The sequence below is a fragment of the Tetrao urogallus genome, assembly GCF_951394365.1.
Source record: "Tetrao urogallus genome assembly, chromosome: Z".
In the NCBI taxonomy this organism is placed as follows: domain Eukaryota; kingdom Metazoa; phylum Chordata; class Aves; order Galliformes; family Phasianidae; genus Tetrao; species Tetrao urogallus.
The window spans coordinates 60,430,848-60,456,150 of NC_136816.1; the positions used below are offsets into that span (position 1 = coordinate 60,430,848).

Below are 25,303 nucleotides of genomic sequence, written 5' to 3' on the forward strand. Positions count from 1 at the left end.
TTTTCTATGTGTAAATTTCTGTGAGTGGGGATTGCAATCCATTCTTGAAATCCCATTGACAATTAGGCAGATGTTACAAACCTCATCTTCATCTTTTTGCATTCAAATGTGCAAGTTTAGTTTTCTGTCTGCAGCCAGAAGTATTTCAATAAGAAACTTAGACCATGTCTGTTCTAAAGGTATTCCATAATTAACACCATTTTCACAGAATCACAGAATGGCCAGGGTTGGAAGGGACCGCAAGGATCATGAATCTCCAACCCCTCTCCCACATGCAGGGCCACCAACCTCCCCACTTAACACTAGTTTTGTTTTCCTGTAAAGAAAATACTGCCTCTGCCAGTGATTGCTGTTACACTTTGCAATCAAATTCACATGTTCTGTAGTCATAAATGATTTTAAAGCCAAATCTGAACCTGATCAGGGTACCTTGCATGGGCACCATTAAAACCACTCTATAATTCTGTTTCTCAGACAGGGGACCCATCCTAAGTTTTCTTTTTTTTTCTTTTTTCTTTTTTTTTTAAAAAAAAAGAGAGGGAGAGAGAAGTAAAATGTAGAATGGGTTAATTATTTCATACAATAACGCCGAGAAAATATGTTCTTTACCCAGAAAAAGATATACATGCCTTTGTAAGACGAGGAGACATCTTGAAATCAAGATCCTAATGGTTGGCAAGACAGAAACTGTCCTGCCAATATCATCTTATTACGTATAATAGGGAAGTATATGGTTTTTGTCTGTAATGCCCACTGAGAAAATAGACCTTATTCTACATAGCTGAACAGAATACATACACAATTACATACTGCTCTGAGGGTTTTTGCTCTTTTTATTTTTTTTCCTCGTCTATTTTGTCCCATGAATATAGCAAAAAAATGCACTTTTGCCTCGACTCTTTTTCCTAGGCTATGTTAATTATTTTGATGTGCAGTACATTTATTTAGAATATAACACATTTTAAAATTCCTACATCTTTCTCAAAAGGGCTTCTTTTTCTTTTTTCCGATTTTTTCTCACATGCTCCTACTGGCAGCATTTTCTTTCTTATCAAGCACCTGTCTTCCCATTTCTCATTCCAATGTACGTGTGTCTATCTCTGCAGCTCCTTCTGTCCTTCCATCATATCCAGCACCATTCTGTTCCCTACTGTCGCTGTTTCTCTAGCACCATCTCTTCTCATCATGCCCTTCCATACGCAAGTTCTGGCTCAATCTGCAGCCAGAACCTGCAGTACGCTCAGCTAAGGACTGTTTTCATGGATATAGGATGACCTGTGGCCCAAGTTAGGAAAGCATGAAGCTGGATGTGGGGTGGTGGGAGGGCATTGCACATTTAGCGTCCCAGAGCACATTAGCAAAGCCAGTGACATCTAATGTCATTAAAATTTTGAATTTTAGACTTTGTAATGCAACAGCATTTGTTTAGTTATCTGACATCCAGCAAAGCTACATCAGGGCAGAATTTGCATCATCAAATTGTTTAAAATTGACCTAAGAGTATTTCTCATTGCTAAAATCTGCAGATGTCCATGCAGATGCAACTACAATATTTTGTCCTATGCCGCAGATGATACCTTAAATATGATTTCAAATAGCTGAATGCAAGTATATGCATTCATACTATATAGCTTCTGAGGTTAATGCTCATGACTTGATTACATTTTTTCATATATCCTTACACCATTTCATACACCCATCTGTGAAAGATAATGTAGAACATCTCCATTATCTCGGTTTTTTTAAGACTACCATCTGTGAAGGAGAACATGTGAGAGCAGAAATAGGTTATACACCACGCTGCACTAAGGCTGTTTGAGGTCAAGTTGTAAGACCAATATGTGTTTATTTGAGGATCAGAATACACCAACTTTACTAGTGAAATAAATTAAGCTGTTATTTTTACTGATGAAATGCATCCTAATGTTAGCACTTCACATTTCAGTGGTACCAAATCTTGCACAGATGGCACACAAGAGCTGCAACTGTTATTTTGCTCAGAAGACCACGGTGGAACACAAATCTCACTACTGCTTTGCATTAAAAGATGGATTTAGAGCAAAATTCCATTGAAAAATACATGATGCTATGTCAACTGACATCAGATGAGTTTCACTTCACAAAAGGAGCTCATTAGTTGACCCAGGAGACAGAAGATTGAATGCTCATTAAAGAGTCTTTTGACACTGACGCTGCTAACCAGTCATGTCTCCTAAGCACTTGCATTTCTGCTCTACAGTCTGACCAGAGCTGCCTGCATCCAAGCAATCTTACACAACTAGTCACAGGCAAGCAAAAAGGTTTAGAGATAAGCAGAATTTTAGAAACTTCCAGAGGTAAAATGGCAAATGAAGGAGCTTGGACACACTGGTGTTTTAAGTAACTTTAAGGCACTAGGTTTCTCTGGTAGATATTGTTCTGTTTTTAGGCAGAACAGTCCAGTTGCAGTGGTGGAAGGGCTGTGAACATCAAGTTGAATATCTTGATAGGGCTCCAGAGCAGGAACACACCTCAGAGGGGGCCTGCCTGCCCCACTGCTGCTGCTAAGGAAAAGGAACCACTGCCACCAAGCATTCAGCTACATTTTGGAACAGAAGGGCTGGTGCAGGTATCTAATTCTTCAAAACTGTGTATAGGAGGCAAGTATCTAAATTCCCTGAGAGCATGTCCCATCATAAACCTGGCAGCTTTTTCTCCCATCCACCCTAGGAAATTCCCCCCTCATTTGCTGCAACTTAGAAAAGCCTCTTCTCAGCAGCCTGGGAGCTGGCTTTCAACACTGGTAGTTCCGCTACACAGGAAACCAGACACAATGCCAGTACGTGTTGTGAGGCATGTGCTGTAAGAAATGAACAAACTCCATTTCACAGAAAAACTGAGAACAACTCAAAAAGCTAGTAAGTATTATTTTCTCTGATGTGGACACTGCACAGCATTCTTACCAGTACGCTGGTACAGTATCTTCATCCATCTTCACTTTCAACAGAAAATAAAGTTCCACATTTTATTCTTAAAGATGTTTCTCAGGATACCTTTGCAGTGCAATTTAATGTTTTATTACTGTAACTGTGTGTAAAGCAGTTGGTTAGGAAATAAGGAAAGATGGTAGTTTGGCAACCCAACTTGCCATCATCAGAAACATCATGAAGATAAACATTGCATATTACACACTAAAGAAAATCTCAGATAAATAGAATCCCTCAGAAGTCTAGTTGATGGATTGAGCAACGATCATTAGTTCTTCTTTAAAAATTCTATTAATCGTGACACTGACCATGTGAGAGGGTGAATGTTCATGAAAGTTATATTAACAAAGGAATCAAAACATAAGCACAAAGAGGGTTTTCAGCTAGACGTAGCCAGAGAGAAAATATGGTTAAATTCTTAATATTTAAGTAAAAACAGTGTAATTGCTTCATCTTTATGCAGATGGCTGCAGCTACAGGTATTAAAACAATAAAAGACATCAAAGCAATTCAAAGTATAAATGGAATTACTTCAGAGTAAAATTTGGTCAAATGTTAAATATTTTTCTCAGCTACTCCAGTAATCTCAAACTGAAAATAGTGAATAGGGGCTAAATCTAACAATATAAAGGAAATTATACTGCATTTTCTCTTTAATTAGCCTCACATCATCTCATCAATTTACATAGTCTTGAGGTGAAGAGGAACAGGCTAAATGTAGAAACTCTTTCTGTAATTTATTTCAGTCAAAATATCAATCAACTGCAAAATGAAAATGTTTATGTGATGATCTACTGAAATTTATCAAGTACAACAATAAAAAAAACAGTGGTTCAAAATAGAATTAATCTATGCAGAAAAGTCCCTGTATCACTCCAGGCCACTCAGCCTCCACCTCACAATTCAGTAATTTCTCATTAGAGAACATTATTACCTAGTTGATAACAAGCATATTGAAATCATTAGACATTAACTCAAGTTTGAAAGCAGTAAAGAATACTTATTTAGTAGCCACTGATGTCCCAGCCAATGTAGTGCCATTGCAGTGCCACATGTAGCAATGCAACAAGGGGCATCAAACTACTAGGAACAGAACAGCTTTTCTGTTTTATCTATCTGAGGCTTGAATGCATGTCAGTAGATACGTAAATTGATTAATTTAAATATATATATATTCCAAAATATTAGAATAAGACGTGGCAATGATCATCCTCAGCTCTTAAAAATAAAGCAAAACCTTGCAATAGAACTCTGAAGGAAATAACAGTACCATAGTACATAACATGCCCAGATTTGACCTCCTGCGAGAATTATTTTTTAGCATTAAAAACAAATGAACTACTCTAAGAGAAAGTAGATATAAACCAATAATGAAAAAAAAACCCTGATATCTACATTCTGCTTATTACCTTTTAAAGTATTTTAATTTTAGGTGAAAGTAGATGTCAACAAAAGCCATCCTATCCTCCCTATCCTCTCTGTTAATCTTTTTAATGAGGATGCCTTTTCACCTGCAGCCCAATAGAAGTGAACGACACTGCTTCTACTTTGCATGGATGTAACCCTGCTGAATCCATACCCCTGCCTTTTGTTTTTTCTTTTCTTTTTTGTTTTGTTTTTTTTGTCCTTTACCATTCACTCTAAATTTCTCTTCTACAGTGCTTCATGCAACAGCAGCAACGATGAAGAGGAAGCACAGACCCCTTCCTGCAGCATGGCTCTGCCACATGCGGTCACACTTAGTGCACCATAGGGCACTGGTGCAGAACCTCTGCCATGCTCCTGGCCATTGTGGCAACTTACCAGGAACTTGAGGGGCTCAAGTCATTTGCATGCATATTTTAAAGATGTGCAAAGATTTGAATCAAGGAGAGAAAATTTCTTATTATGGAGCACTAAAAATGTTCTCAGAGCTACAATACATGTGACAAAGGACTGACCCAGCTCGCATGCGGGTTTTTGATTTGGTGAGGCGCAGCTGCATGTGCTGTAGGTTTGAGCATGCTACACTGCTTTATAAAATTAATAATTATAGAAAAATACTCTCCACTCAGCTTTTTTCCAGGAGAAAACATTTTAAGCTTGACCTAAAGAACCAAATAAGAGGCAGTAAGTAAGATCTGTGATCCGTCTTCAATCCACTTTTTCTTCCAAATTTTACCAATGCTGAATTCACATTACTCCTTCAATTTTCCAGCAGGCAAGGCAGTGACTTCCCCCCCATTATTTCATTTAAGTGGTTCATTACTTATTTCACCCAACTCCTGCCGAGGAGTGCCTGGAGCTGCACTGCTGTGTCAGCTGGCCATGACTCATGCCTGTCCAACACCCCTCTGCTGAGAGAGAGAGCACAGCCCCTCTGCTATGCAAGGATGGGCGTGAGGCCTGCAGGCAGCACAAGGAGGCACCAAGGCCTGCAGGCACCATGGGGCATCCCTGGGCAGCACTGTTCTTGTTCCATCACCTCTTATCAAAGGCAGATTGCAGTGCCACTTCCACCTATCTCCAACTGGCTGCCTGTAGAGCAGGTGCCTGAACAAGAATGTCAACCTCCATCTATTCACCCAAGCCGTCATAGCCTGTAGCCTGTTCTTCCAGCTGCATCTACTGGCACACCACCCCCTAGATTTGCTTAGCCATATGTGTCTCATGCCCTCAGGGCTGGTCACCAGCACAGCAGGCACACCTGGCTGTCAAGGCTCACCCTTGCAAAGCACTGACAAACTCTCACAAAAAAGCTCACGCTAGTGAAACTCTGCCAACTAGTTTGCAACATGAAGAAGGAACAGCTTTCATCTGTCAAATAAATCAGTACAAAACAAAGCAGAAGCCAACCAAGGAAAACTTAAAACAACACCGCAAAGGGCAAGAAGTTGCCCTTCATCAGTTATATTACTGGACAAATACATTAAAGAATGCTGTAACGATTCCAAAATCAAACACTCAGCTCCCCAAAGTTCAGAGCAACAACAGCATTCAACAAAATGTGAAGTATTATTTATGGAAATATCAGAACATATTCAGGGGGAAATAACAGAAATATAGTTACTGGTGAGAGAATCTGAAAGGTTGAGAAAGACTGCTTTTTAAAATGAAAGTAACTTGTAAACAGAGAATTGGGACATGGTAGAAAGTAACATCTATTTTCTTATTTACTTTGCAATCCTATTTAGAACATTTTCTGTACTGCCTGAGAGCATGCACTTTTATTGGTTCAAATTAAAATGCATTCTTACACATCTACAACATCTACAGTGAAAGATGTGAAATACATATTATTTCTAAACATCTATGTTGAGTGTTACTCACGTACAGTAGAAATCACTGTCAAAAAAGATTTTAAAACCTAATTGGCAAACACATTGAGCTGCAGTTGCAATTATTTCAATAGTCATTTTTTTTCTAGCCACCCACATATTAGATACCAAAAACAGAATAACGAATAGCAGTGAACATGTGATCTCTTTGATTAACAGTTTGAGCATTCACTGTTGTTCTGGTGAAACTTCCTGAAAACTATAACAAGCATTTCAGGATATACATATAATCTGATGAGAAGTGAGAGATACGTGATCTATATTTGGTCTATATTGTTAACTTGCTTACAATTATTTAATAGCAATTATTTCATGACTGTCTGCTCCAATAGTATCAACACAATGAATATCAGTTGTCAAAAAAAATCAAGATACTATTTTTTTACACTTCTAGATAGCAAAAAGCGAAGAGCAAAAAGGGTGGGAAAAGCTAAGGACACAAGCAAAGACAACTGTGCAAAGCCCGTGCTTTGGGACATGGAAATAGCATGCCCAAGACTGATGTGAAAACTCCAACTTCTGCAGATACATGTAACCATAATCACTTAAACCAATGTCCAGATGTGACACTTTATGGGCATTCTCTGGGACATTCTCTGGGACAGCCTTGTTCTGTGCTAACTTCTTCACTGCACACAGACAGGAAAGGGCTCTGTACTGCTTTCCCTAACGCTGAAGTGAAAAGCCTTGGCCAGTGCCTTTGCTAATATGGCTGCATCATATGCAGAACCAAGACTCTCATTCCACACTTCTAAGAATGCTTCCACTACATGGAGGAATCTCCCTATCAGTTCAGGCATCTCTGTCCCATAATGATTCTGCCGCTGCTTTGATACGAGCCATCTCCAGGTCAGGTAATTGATATCTCATTTCATCAGCTTCCATGAGACTTTCCCTTACCTACTAAACTGCAAAGACAAACAATGTGTAATTTCACTTTGCTATGGAACCTATTAATCTTTTCTATTAGAAATCAGTGAAGATAACATACTGCACTTATATTTAGCTTTGTTCTATCTAAGCTTCTTTAACAAGATGGATATAGACAGCTCCTCAGTACTCAAAGTAAGCATGACTTTACTGAATTCCATGGAAATTTGTCAATTTAAATTAGCTGAGAATATGGATAACAATACCTCACATGAAGTACAAGAAAGAACTTATAGATCTTATATATAAGATTCAGGCTGGATGTAGCTCTGGTCAGCCTGGTCTAGTGGTTGGCAACCCTGCACATAGCAGGGGGGTTGAAACTAGATGATCATTGTGATCCTTTTCAACCTAGGCAATTCTATGATTCGTTCTATGATATAGATGGAAATATACAGTAAATAGCAATATCTGCTCAGACAAATTTACTCAGAATTCATGTCAAAAGCTTTACAAAACTCTAAAAAATGCTACAGATGTGTTAGAAATAGCCATGTCAGATAAGACATGCCACCCTGTGGCATGGTCCACCTTCCACCATGGTTTCATTTGATACTTGAGTCAAAGACCTAACCCACTGCTCTTAACCGACAGCGCCATTACTAACAGAAGAGGTACAGAAAGACTTGGTAGCCAGTGTAAAAGCTTTCCTTGACCCTAAATGATCATCAGTTTATGTCCTCCACAAGAAAAATCAATAGCCTTTGAAATTTTTATCCTGACTCACGTAGCTGTAGTTCTTGTTCTTTTCATGGACAGCAAATGCCTAAAACTTATTAGCACACTTGGAGCTGCACATCCATGCCTGCCTTGAAGACAGGCAGTGCTAGATGTACAAGGTATTTACACTCTGTATCTCTGTGTTTGCTGTCCTTGATTAAGGCTGGGTTTTGCTGAACTACAGGATGAATGTGTTTTTTCACACCTTAAGTAAATGGTAACATTTTTATGAAGTGGTATTTTTAAACGTCTATTTACTGTTGTTTAAACACAGAAACAATACAGTATGTAATTGTTTATAACAAGACGCATAACCTAAAACAAATAAAAAGCTTATCAGTAAAATATAAATTCAGATACAGAAGAAGCCTGGAGTCTTCTTCCATTAATCTACTCCCTGTAGTGTAGTACATAGGGAGAATGTGTTTCTTTTGATTTATTATTCTAGTTAAACCCAAACAAGAATTTTTAAGTAGAATAAAAATACCAAACAGAAATGTCAAAACAAACAAACAAAATGTTAACAAGCCAAAATATGGAATTGTAAATGTCCTTTCGGAATGAGGCTACCTAGCCTCATTCCTTAACAAGAACTAAACCAGTAAACTCCTCATCTCATGCAATTTTCTTTCTTTAATGAAGGCTGTGCTGCCTTAACCAAGACTAAAGTTTGCTGTAGAAGTTCCTTCAAAAGCTAAATTTGGCATAGGGAACATCTAGGAAGCACTATGATATGCCAGATGCTCTGCTGCACTTGTGTTATACATATACATATATAACATTAGATATATATATATATTAGAAGTAGCATGTGAACACAGGGCAGTTTAAGGAAAGAGAGCTTGCATCTTTGGTAAACTGGTGATTGTGACTCTTCATTTCATACACAAGAGATTAATACTAAAATTTCTGTTGGCCTGAGTTCTCAAAACTACTGCATGTCCAGGGAGATAATTGCAGAGGATTATGTTCCTCATGTTGCCATCTAAACACACATATTCATAAAACCATATTAAGCCAGGATGCTATGTTAATTTATGTAGTTGTATATCTAGAAAGGAATGCTGTTCATATAGCCATTAACTTCCATACTAAGACATTAACTAAATGCATGCCTTCCAAAAGTTTTTAATATTCACAGGTTTTATCTTTTAGGATAAATTACTGTTAATTTTTTTTTTTAATCATTATATATTTCCACTAGATTTTGTACAACTATAAAGTGAAATGACTGGATTTCACACTAGTGATTTCACATATTTTTTATGTGGGCCAAGTTAGAATGATCCTTTCAGGTGCATTCACAGAATAGTTTTCCTTAACAAACTAATTCCTTAATTAGCATTTCTGTTTCAGCTAATGGTTATAGCTACAAAAAGCTATGAAGCCACTCTGGAATTCATTTTAAATTTAATCAATAAGATTTAATACTGATTCTGAGCAAGTGGCAAGTAAAAAGGTTTTCATGTGGCCTAGCAAGTTGTTAAAAAAGGGCTCTCTGTCAACCTGCTTTCCAGATACTGAGGCTAAAAAAAAAAAAAAAAGACTAGTTTTATTTTGACAATTGGCCTTCTATCTTTGCCCTTTGCAATGACAGTGGCTTGATAAAAATGCATGAAATAAAGCCTTTCTTCCTTGAATAAACTGCCTCTTTTCCGTCATCCAGGAAAGTACTCAAAAATGAGAATACATTGCAAAAACAGTAACATTAAAGCACAGCTCTGGTCTTCCTGACTCCACCAGGGCAAAAATGACTTGACTTGCCATTCACTAGGACTAATGTCAAGATCGATTTAAAAATTTGACAGTATTAATGCAGACCTAAGAAAGCCCCTTCACAAGAGAGGAATTACTCTATATTTACCCAGTTGTAACTAAGACCAAGCAGTTGACCATCAGTGAGTACTTTACAACAAGGAAGAGATGCCTAGTACAGGCAGTGCTTACACGGGTCCTAATTTGACAGAAGAGCACCCTAATTATTTTCCTGTCATATTTCCTGCCTGATTATTATTGGGTGAGAATTCTCCATCAAAGGTTTTTTACATCATTAAAGAAAAAGAATGAGCAGGCATGAGAAAAAAAACAAACAAACAAAAAAAACACAAACAAAACTGTCAAATAAAATGTTACATCATTTGTCGAAAAGCTAATGACCTGGAATACCATTTCTGACCCATAAGCTGCTTTTTCTAGGTGAGAGCAAATGTCTGTCACAAATACCTTAATTGGGTAGAAACAAGACAGGGGAGAGCAGTGCTAAGATACCCTACCATTTAGCTTTGCTCTTAAAATATTCTTATCTATAAACATAAAATGGAACATTCATTTAAAGCAACAAGATTTCAAGATGACAAGCTGTAATATATGAGATAAAATGTAGACTTGTACACAGTTCAAAATGATCTTCTTTAATTATATAAACCATTTTACAGATGGTGTATCACCATTCTTTGCACGCTCTTTGGCAAATAGTAAATTTCACTACACGGAGACGTGCTGTTTCTCCTTTTATTTCTGATCACTGCCTTGAAGTTGGAAGGTGACATCAAGAGGGATGGCTGGCTTCTTTGAGCTTCCTCTTTGTCCTTAATTATTTGCTTCAGACAGGCTCCTGCTAAACTCTACGGAACGACTCCATCAAAGGGATTCAGCTCAGCGCTAATTGCTGGGACAGGGTATGGTCTCCAGAAACAGCTGAGAGAATCCAAAGCCCTTCTACAGGGTTTATACAGGTATCCAGCCTTCAAATCAGTCATGGAAAGATGCTCAACCTCCAACCGTTACCCACGATTGCTTTCTCCTTGGTACCTTATGTGAGCATGTGCAAAACTGTGATTTAATCCCACTGGATTAGATAATGCCAAAAGTGTATATGATGTTGCTTAGTCCTTCTAGCAGGTGAACACAGTCTGATATAAAGCTCCCTAGAGATAATGGATCCTCAGGAGAAGTCTGACTCATAAAGCAACAATTGTTCACGGTCCCTATGCAAGGCTCTTTCCTGTTCTTATTCCCATACAAATAGACTGAGTGCAATCTGGCATTTAGATCTTCGTATGCAGAAGGCTGTCTGGAAAGGAGATGTATTTCTGTACCTTGTTTAGTCTTTTTTTTTTAAGTGAGATTTTTCCAGCTACTGCTGCAAAGAATAGCAGGTTTATCTTTATGAACAATTTACTCTGTTTAAAGGAGCTCTTTTTCCTCAGATGATGCCAGTCCAGTGAAGCATCTGTAAAAATCTTCGCTCCTATATGACAGAGGACATTAAATCTTAAAAGCTGTACTCTTAAGTGAGACTTATTTAAAGCCCAGGTGGAACTGTAAATTGGACTTTTTCTAGATTTATTCACATTTCATTCCTTTCTAACTTTTAACTTTAGCTAAACTGAGCTATGGCAGCAGTTTAAAATTTTCTTTCCCTCTAGCTGTTGAAGCTTATTAAAGTAGATGTTTTGATTCAGTGATTTGACACTGATTCAAATAAGAATTAATATTCTGTGCAATAAGTAATCCATGAAAAAAAAATTGAAAAAAAAAAAAAAAAAGAGGCCAACAGTTATCTTCAGCTCTTTATTTATAAGTGATGAAAAATACGGGAAATTATTATAGACTAATAGAGAAATCAGCAATGTCATTAATCCCAATACAGACAAAATGATCTAAATCGTTGTTACAGTGAACTCCGCTTTTCAATTTATTTGTTCTGTCACATTAAGACATTAACAGCTGCTCTAATAATAGGCCTGCAGGTATATTTTTAGATACTAATTGTGTTAAAGTATGTAGTGAAAAGAAAGAAGTAGTTGCTGAAAACGTTTTCTGTAAAGAAATTCCAGCGCTTTTCCCAGCTCTGTGCTGGTGCAACATTTAAGCACTAGCGCATACAAGTACAGCTGCATAAAGAACCTAATGCTTTTTAAAAGTGCTAAGCAGTGTAATGTAATGCACAGTAACACTGAGACCATTACATGCTGTGGGAGTTCAGCAATTCTGAAAATTAGGCCATACATTCATGTGCCTGAAAACACATTTTCATGACAGAAAGACAGACAATCACAATTTGAATGCATTGTTTTTCATATCACTACAGTACATAGCAGAGCTGGGAGAGCCCAGCTTCACCAGACTAGAAACAGATCTCTGCAGGACTGCAATCTCCCTGAAGAAAATAATTTTTACCATATGCAGTGATGGGGATTGGGTTCATTTCAGACTCTTAACAGTAAAGCAAGAAAGACCTGTCAGAAACAAGACCACCAAATGAAAACAAGCTCAATGAAAATGTGAGTTGAATGGATATTTCTTTTCACAAATCTTCAGTGTCACGTTTAATGACGTTTCTACTACATTATTCTACTAGATTTTTTTTAGGTTGAATCATTTGCTAAAACACACCTACTGAATCTCCTCTGGAAACTATAAAAAATAATATCTATAGAAATGTACCAATAGACTCCATATATATATTACACAGTCAGTATCAGTACAAAAATAAGTAGGTTAGTGTTAGTTGGAATTTAAAGGATGGAAAATGCTTGTCCTAAAGGGAGATTTAAAAACTGAAACTTCATTAATACCTGACAGAAAATTGTTTTACAAAAGTACTCAAGGCAGTATTCAACATTAATTCATCTACAGAATTTTTAATGAAGAAATGAAAATCTCAAGATATGCCATGCTATATCTAAATTAGAATCCCAACTCATATCACAGATTTATCTTTCCAGGAAATACTATGGTCCCAGCAAAAAAGTTAAGTCATATTTGATGAAGTTAAAACTCAAAGACATTGTACAACCTTCCAGCTATTTAGAAATAGTAATAAACAGCATTAAGAACAAGTTGTTTGTCTGGTTTTCATACCTACCTTACTGCAGTAGAGACAGATTTTAGGAATGTAATTACGTATTTAATAACCTGATCACAGTTAAGTGCAGCCATCAGTAACAGATGAACCGTACCTGCACCAACCCTTCTGAAGGCCTTTATAAAAACGAGTCCAACTAAACTAGTCTCAGTCAGAACAATAGGTTCCATCAGAACTATTTTTTTGTCTCAGGTCATGCTTTCAGCAACACTTGCATCTGATGCAAGCCACCAGGGGCTCCAAAAGGAGCAATCCACAGTCTCTTCCTTGGCATAGCTCTCTTCCTTAAGCTGGTAAATGCTGAACCAGACAAAGGAGATAGGCTAAAACTAACCTATCCGAAAAAGGCCCATCTTAAACTAGATCGCAGTGGAAATGAACGAAGAAAATTACAATGTTCAGAAAAGTGTGCCATTCTGATATTTTCACATACACAGTTTTTTAATATCATGGTTTAAAAAATGTTTTTCAATTCCATTTCTTCTTTTTTTTCAATAGTATGTAAGCGAAATGTAAGTTATAAATAAAAACACAAATCAGTTAGCCTGAAATAATTTTTTTCACTGGGTTGTTGTTTTGATTTTTTTTTTAATGCTGAAGACTTTCAACATTACCAGTGACACCAGAATTTCAAAACTATTCACCAAACTGCATCTTCTGATGTAGGCAGTCTTACTGAGCTCATATTAGTACCAGTAGGATATAAGCAAAAATATAAAAATAAAAAAATAAAAATAAGAAGACATACTACTAAAAGGGAAAATTACAATAATCTGAACTATTTGTCACTGAGTCGTTCAAACATGTACTGCATAAAATGTACTAGGACTTCAGATAAGTGGGTTTAGTCTCTGGCTGTAGATAGCCACAAGGAATTCAGTCACTCTTTCAATGCCGCAGCTATGAAATATTTCACTGCTACTTGAGGTGAGAATTAACTCATTGTGTTTACATGAGAATCTTTGATGCTGCAGTACTAAATGCTACGTATAAATCCCTGAATTGAAAAACACAAAAAACAACTTTCAAAATGAAAATAATACAAGTCTACAGTTTTAAGCAAATAAAAGCAATTACTTCAGACCAAAATTCAGCTTCTCTTGCAACTGCAGAATTGCCATTAGTGTGATCATTCTGCTCGTGTATGAAAAGCAGACCACAACAGTCCACTGTGCAAATAGGAGATGGGAATTTTTTTTGACAAAATTAGTTTTTGTGCTTGGGTTTTATATGTCTTACCTAGTTTCTTTACGGTATATGCTGCAATGAAAGATCTAATTTCATAAACAGCTTACTGTCACTCTCCCTCAATACCAGTGGAAGCTAAGTACATGTTTGAATAAAGAGATATTTTAGATTGATGTGATGTCCTCGGTTAGCCTCAAATAAATAAATAAATAAATAAATAAATAACAGGGCAAAGAGGTGGTTGTGGTGAGAAAAAAAATATGAAAAAAAAATATTTTCTTCAGTGTAGCCAAGCACTGTTTTTATGTAAACCATGTCAAACAACACATGAAGTAAAAACAATCTCAGGACATCACACATTTTTATTTGAGAGATGACAGATCTGCAATTCAGTCTGCGGGGCTTGTGGAGAAGGAATGCTTCACTGAGGGGCAGATAATAGGACAAAGGAAACAAGAGATTCTTAAAGAAAAGAAAACACCTCAATGTTTCCATGCTTTAATATCCTGTTTAGATCCTGCAGTAAAAAGCATAAAGAATCCAGTCGTTTCTGATATCCCGCCAGCTGTAGTTAAAGAAGAGTAAATCTTGCACACAGTACCCAGATGAACACCTTACTTTAAAAGGTATCCTTCACCCTAACTATGGCCTTCTGACAGTGAAATTAAAAATTATCAAAGTAATAAACAATTTGCCTCCTATTTAGTGCCCACATTATGTGCTCCACTAATAAATTACTGATTGTAACCCTCCCAATCCATGAAGCATGTTCACAGTGCAGTGTCCAACAACTCCAAAAATTTGGAGGTGTGAAAATAATGCATTTAAAGAGAAGAAAGAAAGGAAAAAGTAGTGTCTGAACATGAAATACAATCCAAAAGGATTAAATGAAATACACAGGTAAAAGATTTTTCATGATAATTCATATAATACATGTATGTTTGTACTTAGAGATATTTTTCCCTTCTAAGTACAAATGTAAAACCTCCTCTAGGTGTATTTATGCTCATCCAGTGATCATTTACATATGTTATTTACGAAATTTAATAGCTTAATACAGCCTAAAGGTCAAGTATTGGAACAGATCTATGCAGTGAATAAAATAATAACTGTTCACAGTTGGTTCCCCTAGAACTTGAACGATAGCTAAGTCATGCCCTTCAGGTTTGGTTCAGAGCTCTGCTATGGGAATACAAATCCACTCCACTGAAGCTATGATAAATATACTTCAGATCAGACCTATCTTCGTGACTTGATCTGTAAGGCGCTTTTGTATCACCTCTGTATCTGAACAGGACTAATAAAGGAAGGGGCCAAGCAGTCAACCCAAGCAACAGTAAAAAATCAGGTAGAGAAGCCAGTTCCAAGAAGAAAAACATCACACATTGAAGCTTAAAAAATTAAAGAACTTACACAAGTATCAGCTCCTCCATGTACCTGAAATAATAATACTGTTCAGTGAGTTCTATGGTTGTGTCAGTATACCAGTTACCAAGGAATTGTCTCTGAGCAAGTTAAGACAGACAAAAGGACTTAATATGCAGAAGAGTGCAGAGTTAACAACAGGATGAGGAAGAAGCCTCTAGTGATGTCAAACTCAGGAGCATTACAATCTGCCTACACATAAGTTAAGGCACAAGATAATCTTCCATCTCAAACAGAAAATAAATGTTTCAGGGGTTTCTGCTATCATATTAGGACTGCTCCAAAAGCAATGCCTTCCATTTTATGATGTTGGCCCACAGCATCAGAGGCAGATGCTGGTGGTATGGCAGTAGATGTTGAACCTTCCCACCAATATTCCAATATTACATGCTGTTGCCATGTGAGAGATGGCAGCAGAGGAGCAGCCTGACACATGGAAGTATATATTAAGCAAAGGTGTGTCACCAAATTCCTCCATGTGGAAAAAATGGCACCCACTGACATTCATCAGTGCCTGCTGAACACTTATGGAGACCAAAGAATGGATGTGAGGATAGTGAAGCAGTGAGGTGCTTTTCAGCAGGTGACAGCGAGATGGGGTCCACTTCTGCTGGTGCAGATTTTTACAAAAGTGGTATTCAAGCTCTTGTTCATCACTGGTGAACATGCATAGCCAATAGTGGTGACTAGGTTAAAAAAGAATGTTTTGTAGCTGGGAATTCACAGTGTTATTGTGCTGTTTGTATTTGGTGTAGTTTCCATATAATTAATAGCAGGCATTATGATACTGACCTAAAGGAACATCCAGAGAATATAAAGTATAGAAAAGAAGTAATTCCAAGCAAAAGCAGGAAAGTGCCAAAGTACTGTAATGTTCCAAAAATACAATTTCAACACTTATTTGCGTGAACCTACTTCTTGTTTTGAGAACTCAGCATACACCCTTTATCTATGACTTGAAAATCTTGTTCAGGTCAGTTTGAAGAACAAAGTCATCAAAGACTGAGTATCTGAAGAAGTAGAATGAGGCCTACCAGCTGCCCCTCAGCCTTTGATCATGAGGAAATCATTTTTGTCATCTGGGGACAATTCCTGAGAGCAATATTCCAAAAAAAGGCCTCACTACTCAGGAAGTCCACAGCTGCAGCAATATCAGTAGGAAAAAAAGTCACAGTCAAATGCACGGAAAAGATCCTTAAAGAGTAATCCACCACTGACTGCAGGTCCTCACCAAGATGATGCTGGAGGCCTGCCTTGATGCCACATACGGCTCAGACCAAATGCAGCTTGGCCAGCAGCTCCCCTTAGAAACCACTGCGCCTCTGTGATATGAGAACAACAGTTGCACCTTTGACTGTGAAGACCTGGAGTTTCCATTTTATGTACCTCAAAGGAGAGCTCACTGCCACAACCTGGCCTCTCAGTAAGCTGTGTGCAGCACACCTTCCTACATCAAAACACAAACAAGCAGAGAACGTGAAACTCTTAGCCCTAAAGATGCTTTTTAAAATGTCTTTAAATACCAAATGGAAAGTGAAAACTGGGTATCCTCCCTGTAACAGCCCACTTTCATCACCTTCACTAAGCCTAGCAGTTTCTCTGGTTCAGCTGAATTTTCAAGATCCTTTTCAGTCAACAGCTTCCCACATAAATCCTGACCCCAGGTAAAACTCAGGGCTGTGGGATGCATGGCGATCTTCCGTCTTCCCTTGCAGATGTGAAAACATTTTGTTCCAGCATTTATAAACCTGTTTGCTTTTCACCAGCTAAGCCCTTAGGCCTTTTATTTTATTCAGCTTGGGAAACAGAAACAATATACAGGTTTCACTTCCTGGTTTCTTGCTGCAGTATGTGGTTCAGAAAACAGTGCAAAGTAACTTTCAAATTCAATTACTTTAACTAAACAGTAGTATTTTCTATAAGATCATTTTTACTGTATATTGTCTTTTAAAACAAGAACAAAACAAAATGTACACTAAAACCCTAAATTAAAGAGTATACTTCAAGCAACCTGAAGGCACATCTGATTCTCTGGTAGGGGAACTACTCTGTTCCATTGAAAATGACACATGTAGTTCTTCCTCCAGTCAGAGAATATGGGGCACTGAGGTCAGGAATGCATTTTCTGAGCAGCCTAACAGCCTAACAGCCCAGAGACTATCTGGGTGCCCATCCTGCTCAAAGTGTGCATGGAGCAGAACGGAGGCTGTGGGGCACCCAGCGCTTCCTTGCAAAGAGCAACTCCGGAGCACTGTAACCTGACATACCCCGGGAAGGAGAAACAGCTCCCAGAGATAAGCTGAGGAAATAATAATAATAATAACAATAATAATAAGGAGAAGAAGAAGAAGAAAGAAAGAAAGAAAAAGTCAAGACATTGCCAAGTCTAATAAAATTCAACTAAAAGATAACAAGCTAGTATATACTGTAAATACTCTATCAAGGAAATGGCAACTCAGAGCCAGGGCGACAAAAATGATGTGTGATTGACCAATGTGGGCTTTTGTCAGTGCAATTAACATTTCCTTTTGAAAACAGAGGAAGACAATAAATGGCAAAAAATAATAATAAAACCTAATCCGGTTTATAATCAAAAACTCAGAGCCATTTAGCAACAGTATTTAAACTAGCACTTAGTTAAAGCAATGTTGTAACCCTGCAAGCTACACTGATGCTTCACTGAGCTCTCAGGAGTTTAATTTGGCTAACTACAGGCAGCCCTGCTTCTGTTGTGGGACCAAACATGGCTATCAGATGCAAGAGAATGAGATGCTGATGTGAGATATAGACTATCTTTTACTAAAATCATAACTTTTTCATTCTTTTTTTTTTTTTTTTTTTTTTGGATGAATTCATTCTGTATCTGATATGCTGACACCCTGCAATTTATCCTACATACGGCAGAAATTAAGCTAATCTTACATATGGCAGAAATTAAGCTTATGCACACACATGAACAAACAGAAGCAGCGAAGCGCCTCTGAGCAGCGCTCAGGCGAGGATCACCGTTCTGGTCACCTCCCTCCACACCTCCTCCTCAGTGCACGTTTGTGCGAACGCGGATGATTTACTGATCGATCCTCCTTGCACAAGGCAAGGCAGCAAAAGGGGCTGAAACAATGCTGCGAGCCGGGAACAAGGGTGTAACGACTAAAAATAAGGTACCTTTTGGAGCCTCCAATGTAGGTGAAGGTAAAGGTGGAGTCTGAGTACCTGAAATCTGAAAACACAAAGGGCCGCGTTATTAGCGCTTGGTTTCCCGCTGGTTCTCTATTTGGGCTGAAATCACCAGGGTTTCGCACACCGACACGGGGTTGGGGTAGGTGTGCATCAGCGAGAAGGCGGCAGCTCCCCCAGCCCCTCGCAACAAGTGCCCGGTACTATGGCAACGGCAGGGATTTCCACGTCCGTAAAGGCAACAGGCAACCGCTCCCGGAGGCGGCAGCCGGCCGAGCCCCGGCGCTGGGGCTTGGAGGGGTCCGGCCCCGTCCCCCGCCGCGCGGGACTGAACGCCCGCACTGGCGGGACCCCAACAGCCGCGCGGCCGCCGCCGGGCCGAGGAGCAGCGGGGAGCGGCTCGCCCAGCAGCTGCGGGCTGCGCCAGGCGGGCACGGGCACACGCACAGCCGCACACCGCACGGCTCGGCGTGCGGCCGCTGCCACGCTGCCCGGCCCGGGATGCCCTCCTTCCCCCCCCCCCTTCCCAGCCGGCCCTGGACTCCTCTGCCCTCACATGCCCTCGGAAGGAGAGGAGGAGGAGGAAGGGGGCTCCGGGCAGACACACGGCGGCCCCGCTCCTGGGGGCGTCAGCGAAGGGCACGGCCCGGTCCGGGCCGCGGCACCGCGGGTCTGGGTCGGGCAGCGGCAGCCTCGTAACCGCCGAACCGGCGCCCGTGGGGGAAACTCACCTGCAAACAGGCAGTCCTTCTCCGCCTTGCACTTTTGGATCACAACGTCAATATCCTTCTGAATCCTCTCTTGTCTTGAACACATCCCCATGGAATAGATCCCAGGGGAAGAAGAAAAAAGCAGCCTTTATCCCCAGCCCCCCCCCACCCCCCGGTTCTACGTTCGGTCCCGAAGATGGACCCGGCGGCGGGCGAGTGGCAGCCTTTCCGCGCCCCGCAGCGATCCGCGCGGCCGGCAGGAGGACGGAGCAGGCGGGCGCCGGCAGCCGATGTTGCATGCCCAGATGTGCCCGCCCAGATGTGCCGCCGCTGCCGGCGGATGGCAATTTCCTCCTTCCCTGACAATAGATCCAGTGGAGGGTGGCGGCGGCGACACGGGATCCCCCCCCACCCCCCACGCCCTCAGGGTTTTTTTGGGTTGGTCGGCTGGTTTGGGTGGTTGGCTTTTTTTTTTTTTTTTTTTTTTTTTTTCTTGATTTTTTGGGGGATTTTTTTTTCCTCCTGAGAAAAGAAAAAAAAAAAAAAGAAAAAAGGGAAGGGGGGGCCAACCCGGCCCGGCCGCTCACATCCCTGCCCCTCCTGCCGGCAGCGGCGATCGCCGCGAAGCAGCAGCGCACAGAGCCCGGTGGCGGCGGCGCCCGCACCCTGTCCCTGGCGGCGCGGCGGGGCCGGCGCTGCCGCAGCAACGACGAGCCGCAGACCCTCCCCTCGCCGCCGACCCGGCACGTACAGCCCCCGCCGGCTCCCCCGGCGGAGGTGGCGCGCGGGAAGGAAGAGGCGGGTGCGCGGAGCCGCGCCGGGGCAGCCCGGCGGAGGGTTTGATGGCCCCGGCCGCCTCCGGCCGTCGCCTCTCCTCCCGCTCCCCCCAGCCCGGATAAGGGGGGGAGGGGGGGCAAAGGCTTCCGCCTCCTCCCGATAGGCGGAGGAATGCAAACGGCAAACGCTGGGGCGGCTGCCGAGTCGGCGACGGGCAGGAGGAAGCGGGCGGCGCCGCGCTGCGCCGGCGGCGGGGAGAGCGGCCGGGCGCCGCGGGCTGCGCGCCCGACAGCGGCCGAGGGGCACCGCGGGCAGCGGGGAGGGGAGCCGTGCCGGCCCTGCGGGGCTGCGCGTCCATCCGCACGGCACGGAGCAAACGGCCGCGTCTGTCGTCCGGCTCCGGCCTCCGCTGTCAGCCTTCAGCAAAGCTGTCTCTCAGACCTAAGGGCTTCGGGGAAGGACTCCGGCTGTCAGTACGGTGCCCGGCGGCCCGCCCTATTGCGAGGCAGGTAGTAGCTGCAGTACAGCGCGGGGAACGGTCAGGTCTGCCAAACCCAGCGTTTGTCATCAGCCGGAGTGTGAGCTGAATAATTAATGAATAAATGCGCGACGACACAGAGGAAACAAATTTGATTACGAAATTCAAAAGCATATTGACAACGAATTGCTTTTATGTATCCGTCCGCCTCCACACAGCTTCTGTGTTACTGAACCCAGTTATTTTACCTAGTTATTTTGTATTAATCATATATCATGTTGATTTCAAGCACGGGAGGCAAACAATAATAATTTCGCTATTCATTCATTCTTAAGTGAAAAGACTACAATAAGAATAAAAAATTCCACACTTATGCCTGTCTTCCTAAGATCTCTTATCTGATGGAGGGAGAAGGGAAACTATAAGAGAATGCAGGTAGTGTTTAAGGAGCACAAAAAAGCACCATGTGACACACAACTCTCCGCCCCTAATAAAATGATTTATCTTTGAAGAGAGATTTCCAGACTACTTCTCAATGCTGTTCAGTAAATTCTCTAGTACTGCAGCAAGTCTTTTCCAAGGTAGGTTACAGAACTTGTCACTGTAATACAGTGAGTCTTTATCATTCTGTCAAGTTCAGCTAGCATGGTCAACGAGCAATGCTTTTCTAGAGTTTTTCCTGGATATTGACTGTTTCAGTTTTTCTCCCAAGCTGGTACCTCGGCAGCCATATTTGTGGCCTTCTCCTTAACCTTAATTAAGAAATGTAATCAGAACTTCATTTATTTGTTTTTTGTTTTTTGCTTTTTTGTCCTGAGCCTTGCAGAGAAGGATCTCTGTTATCCTTCCCACTTGGATGTGGAATAAGAGGAGGGTTATTGGATCTTTACAGGGTATTTATGCTGGCAATTCCACTTACAGCTGATTCTGACTGCAGGGTTATTCTCATAATCATACCAGTTAACATAATTCCTGATTGCCTTTTTAAGCCTCAGACTATTTTCATAGGCTTGGTAACAGTGCATTAAAAAGTCATCCACAGAGAAACACTCCAATCTTCTGGAAAACTAACATGGCTGGTGGCTGGTTTCAGAGCATCAACTGAATAGAACAAGAGGGCTAGAAATATAGTTAGCTAAATGTTTATTATTATTATTTATTGGAAGTTGCTTTAAACTTCCAAGATTCTTAACCAATTTGGTTCCAGTACCACTATTGCAGAGATGGTTGCTTCTAGTGAGGACAAGCTACATTATATATTGAGACTGTTCTATTGATATAACTACTGAAAAGTGAGCATGTTGGAAAATCAGAGTGAATTTTTAGAGTTAGAATTTATCCTTAAATTTGTAAAGACTGTCAGGCTGTTGACCATGTACTTAACCTCAATTGCAGTTGATATCTGTAAGTGTGCTGTAATCCCTACAGCGGTGTACATTATATCACCCTCCCAAAGAAACTTTCTGAAGAGTTTTACAAGTAATTTCATGAACAATAGGACAGTTGGTCTGGAAAGTAATGATTTTGGCTTAAGGGAATTCAGTGTATGTCTAATTACTTTTTCAGTATTGAAAATCAATTCTTGTCATTTTCAGATCCATCTCAAGTTTAGCTTAGCTCTTGGCTATATTGAACTGATTACATCAATTAAGTAAAAGGGAAACATAAGAAAATTTTATATTTGCATTCCCAGGAGGCTAATAATGTTTATAGAGGTAAAAAATAAATGGGAATATGAGAATTTACATCAGTATAATATCTATATGAAAAGATTGTTTCAATATACAATGGCAGAAAGACCTAGAGAAATAGAAACCAAACCCTGAATGTATTAAAATAACATAAGAGCAGTGGCTGAAAAGGTTAATGCACAGTTCAGCCAATTTCTTTTCATGGATGGGTTCTGCCTCCTTTAGACTAAGATTTCTTTTTTGTTTTTTTGCAAAAAAGTACAAAAAACAAACAAACAAAAAAATTTTCCACTTACTAGTAAAGCTGTTGGAAATGGATCAGTGAGCATTAAGATACCTTGTCCTGCCCCGAAGTATTTCTTTAAAAGTTTTTTTTTTCCTGATCATGTTCGTCTTACATTTAAACATTATAAATCTTAAGAAAAAATAAAAATACTAAGACTTAGCCATGTATGCAATATGCAAAGCAGTATGATAATTTAGCAGCTGTAGTGTATTCGTAATATAGGAGAGTGTTCCAAAGAGCAGGAATACTGAACATAATCCAAAATCCTCCAGAACACAAAATCACCATCAGCCCTCCAAAACAAAACACAACAACACAAAACAACAACACCCTACATGCACCAGCCAGAACTGTTCTACATACACTTGAGCTTTTTCTCCAATTTCAATCACAACTTGCCAGTCACCAATAGGGCAAAGCTCAGTGATTTCTGCAGACACTGAGCTCTGAGAGGTGAAACATGTAAAAAAAAATACCATCTAACTCTTACAGCACAAAAACTCAGTGCTGGCCTTACAGTAAGCTTCCTCAGAATGACAGACATTTCGGAATAAGTAGGTGTGCAGAATTCTGGAAACATAGGCACTCAGTTGTGAGATTTATAAGAGTAACTTTGTTATTCCCACCAACAGAGAAGTGCCATAAAGCATAAAACCCTTTGTTTTGTTTTGAACTTTGGTGTAATTTTCACCATAACTCTAATATTAGCAGTTTCAATCTAAAATTTTGATGCAATATGCAAGAAAATGCTGAGCTCACACTTACTTCTCTTTAAGCCTGTTCCCCTTCTAGACAGATTTCAAGGCAGCTGTCTTGTACATTACCTTCATCTGCTCTTCCAAATAGACACTGCCACGCTACATAGCCACAATCCATGGGTATCCGAAGTGCTCAAATCATCTGAAGCCACTCAAATCATGGTGATATTATAAAGTTGTTAAATGAATATTAATACATTTGCTTATGAGGTCAACACTCCGAGTGTGCCATGACTTGGATGAAGAAGACATTAGTATGGTGTTTACCTAGATAAAAATTTGGGGTAGTTTAGCACAGGTCCATTAATAAAAGGCCATAGCTATTTTTTTTTTTTTTTAAAGCCAGATAAAATAACATCAATAACATGATTTCAAATACATGATACATTAAAGCTTTAAATATTTTTATATGGTGAAAAGTGAAGTAATGTCTTACATTAAGTTATGAAACAGTATCTCAAACTGTCACCAGTCTAGTTCATCACAAGTTTTAGACCTTCTCCTCTAGCCAAAGAGAATAGGGATACAGATTGGGAGAGTGAACTCTTCAGTGAATAAGGAATGGTTTGGATGGTCACAGGCATGAAGTTTTGACCAATGGCTCTATGTCCAAGTGAAGGGCAGTGACAAATCCTCCAGGAGTCTGTCTTGGGACCAGGACTCTTCAGCATCTTTATCAGTGACCTGGACAGTGGGACTGAAGGGATTGCTCCCTCAGCAACTTTGCAGATGATGCAGTTGATATAATACAAAAAGGGAAGCCATCTGGAGGGACGCTTGAAACGTGGGCCCATGTGAATCTAATAAGATTGAATAAGGCTAAGTTCAAGGTGCTGCATTTGGGCCAGGACAGTCCCAGTATGTGTACATACTAGGGGGAGAACTCCTTGAGAGCAGCTCTGTGGAGAAGAACTTGTGGGTACCGTTGGATGAAAAGCTGGACATGAGCCAGCAGTGCGTGCTTGCAGCTTGGAAAGCCAACTATGTTCTGGGCTGAATCAAAAGAGTGTTGGCCAGCAGGGAGAGGGAGGGGCTTGTCCTCCTCTGTCCATTTCATGAGGCCCCATCTGGAGTATTGTGTCCAGGTCAGGGGCCCTCAGTACAGGAAAGATGTGGAGCTGTTAGAGCATGTCCAGAGGAGGGCCATGAAGATGACCAGAGGTCTGGTGCATCTTTCCTGCAAAGAAAGGCTGAGGGAGCTGGGCTTGTTCAGTTTGGGGAAGGTTCTGGGGTGAGCATATATAGCAGCCCCTCAGTATTCAAAAGGGAGCTTATAAACAAAAGGGAGACCAACTTTTTACACAGGCTGATAGTGATAGGACAAGGAAGAACAGTCTCAAACTGAAAAAAGAGAGATATAAGTTAGATGTTAGGAGGAAATTCTTTACTCAAAGGATGGTAAGGAACTGGCACAGGTTGCCCAGAGAAGTTGTGGATGCCCAATCCCTGGAGGTGTTCAAGGCTGAGTTGAATTGGGCTCTGGGCAACCTGATCTGGTGGGAGGCAAGAGGTTGAAACAGCAAGGGGTTGAAACAGCCTGGGTTGAAACAGAGTGATCCTTAAAGTCCCTTCTAACCCAAACCATTCCGTGATTTTATGATATTTTGTTCTGGAGTAGCAATGGAGGGGGTAAGAAAGCATCACAGTCATGTTCCAAAGTACTGAGGCTTGTATTTTAAATGTGTTGGAATTTCAAAAGTAGTTTGTTTTTTTTTTTTTTTTTCCAATCCATTTTAAACAGCAGCAAGAACTATCTCAAACAAAAGGATATACAGATGTTACACACAGATGTATGGATTGCTGTTAGCATCCTCTAACTTTCAATCAAAGACCAAGTACTCATCATTTTAGTTGTCACTGAAACCCATAATAGCTAAAGCTATTGCTGATGGCATGATAAATGGCCTCAGTAATGTTAAATAAATAATGCAATCAGAGTCCCAAATAGCACCACAGTTTATTATAGTTCCTATCATTGGTCTTTCTGTTGATGGTTTTAACTTGCTTTTC

General features: G+C 40.3%; 1 protein-coding gene across 2 annotated transcripts in view; it reads right to left on the reverse strand.

Annotated features, from left to right (window-relative positions):
* Positions 1-19,421, reverse strand: part of PARP8 (poly(ADP-ribose) polymerase family member 8) — a gene marked incomplete at both ends in the record, with an annotated part of 109,212 nt that extends 89,791 nt beyond the window's left edge. Inside the window, 2 exons of one of the 2 annotated variants that reach the window (XM_079548490.1) lie at positions 18,582-18,636; positions 19,325-19,421. In XM_079548490.1, the coding sequence (XP_079404616.1) occupies positions 18,582-18,636; positions 19,325-19,415 (146 nt within the window). The remainder of the gene's footprint in view (positions 1-18,581; positions 18,637-19,324) is intronic. The other variant, XM_079548489.1, reaches the window with a different exon arrangement.
* Positions 19,422-25,303: the final 5,882 nt, after the last annotated feature.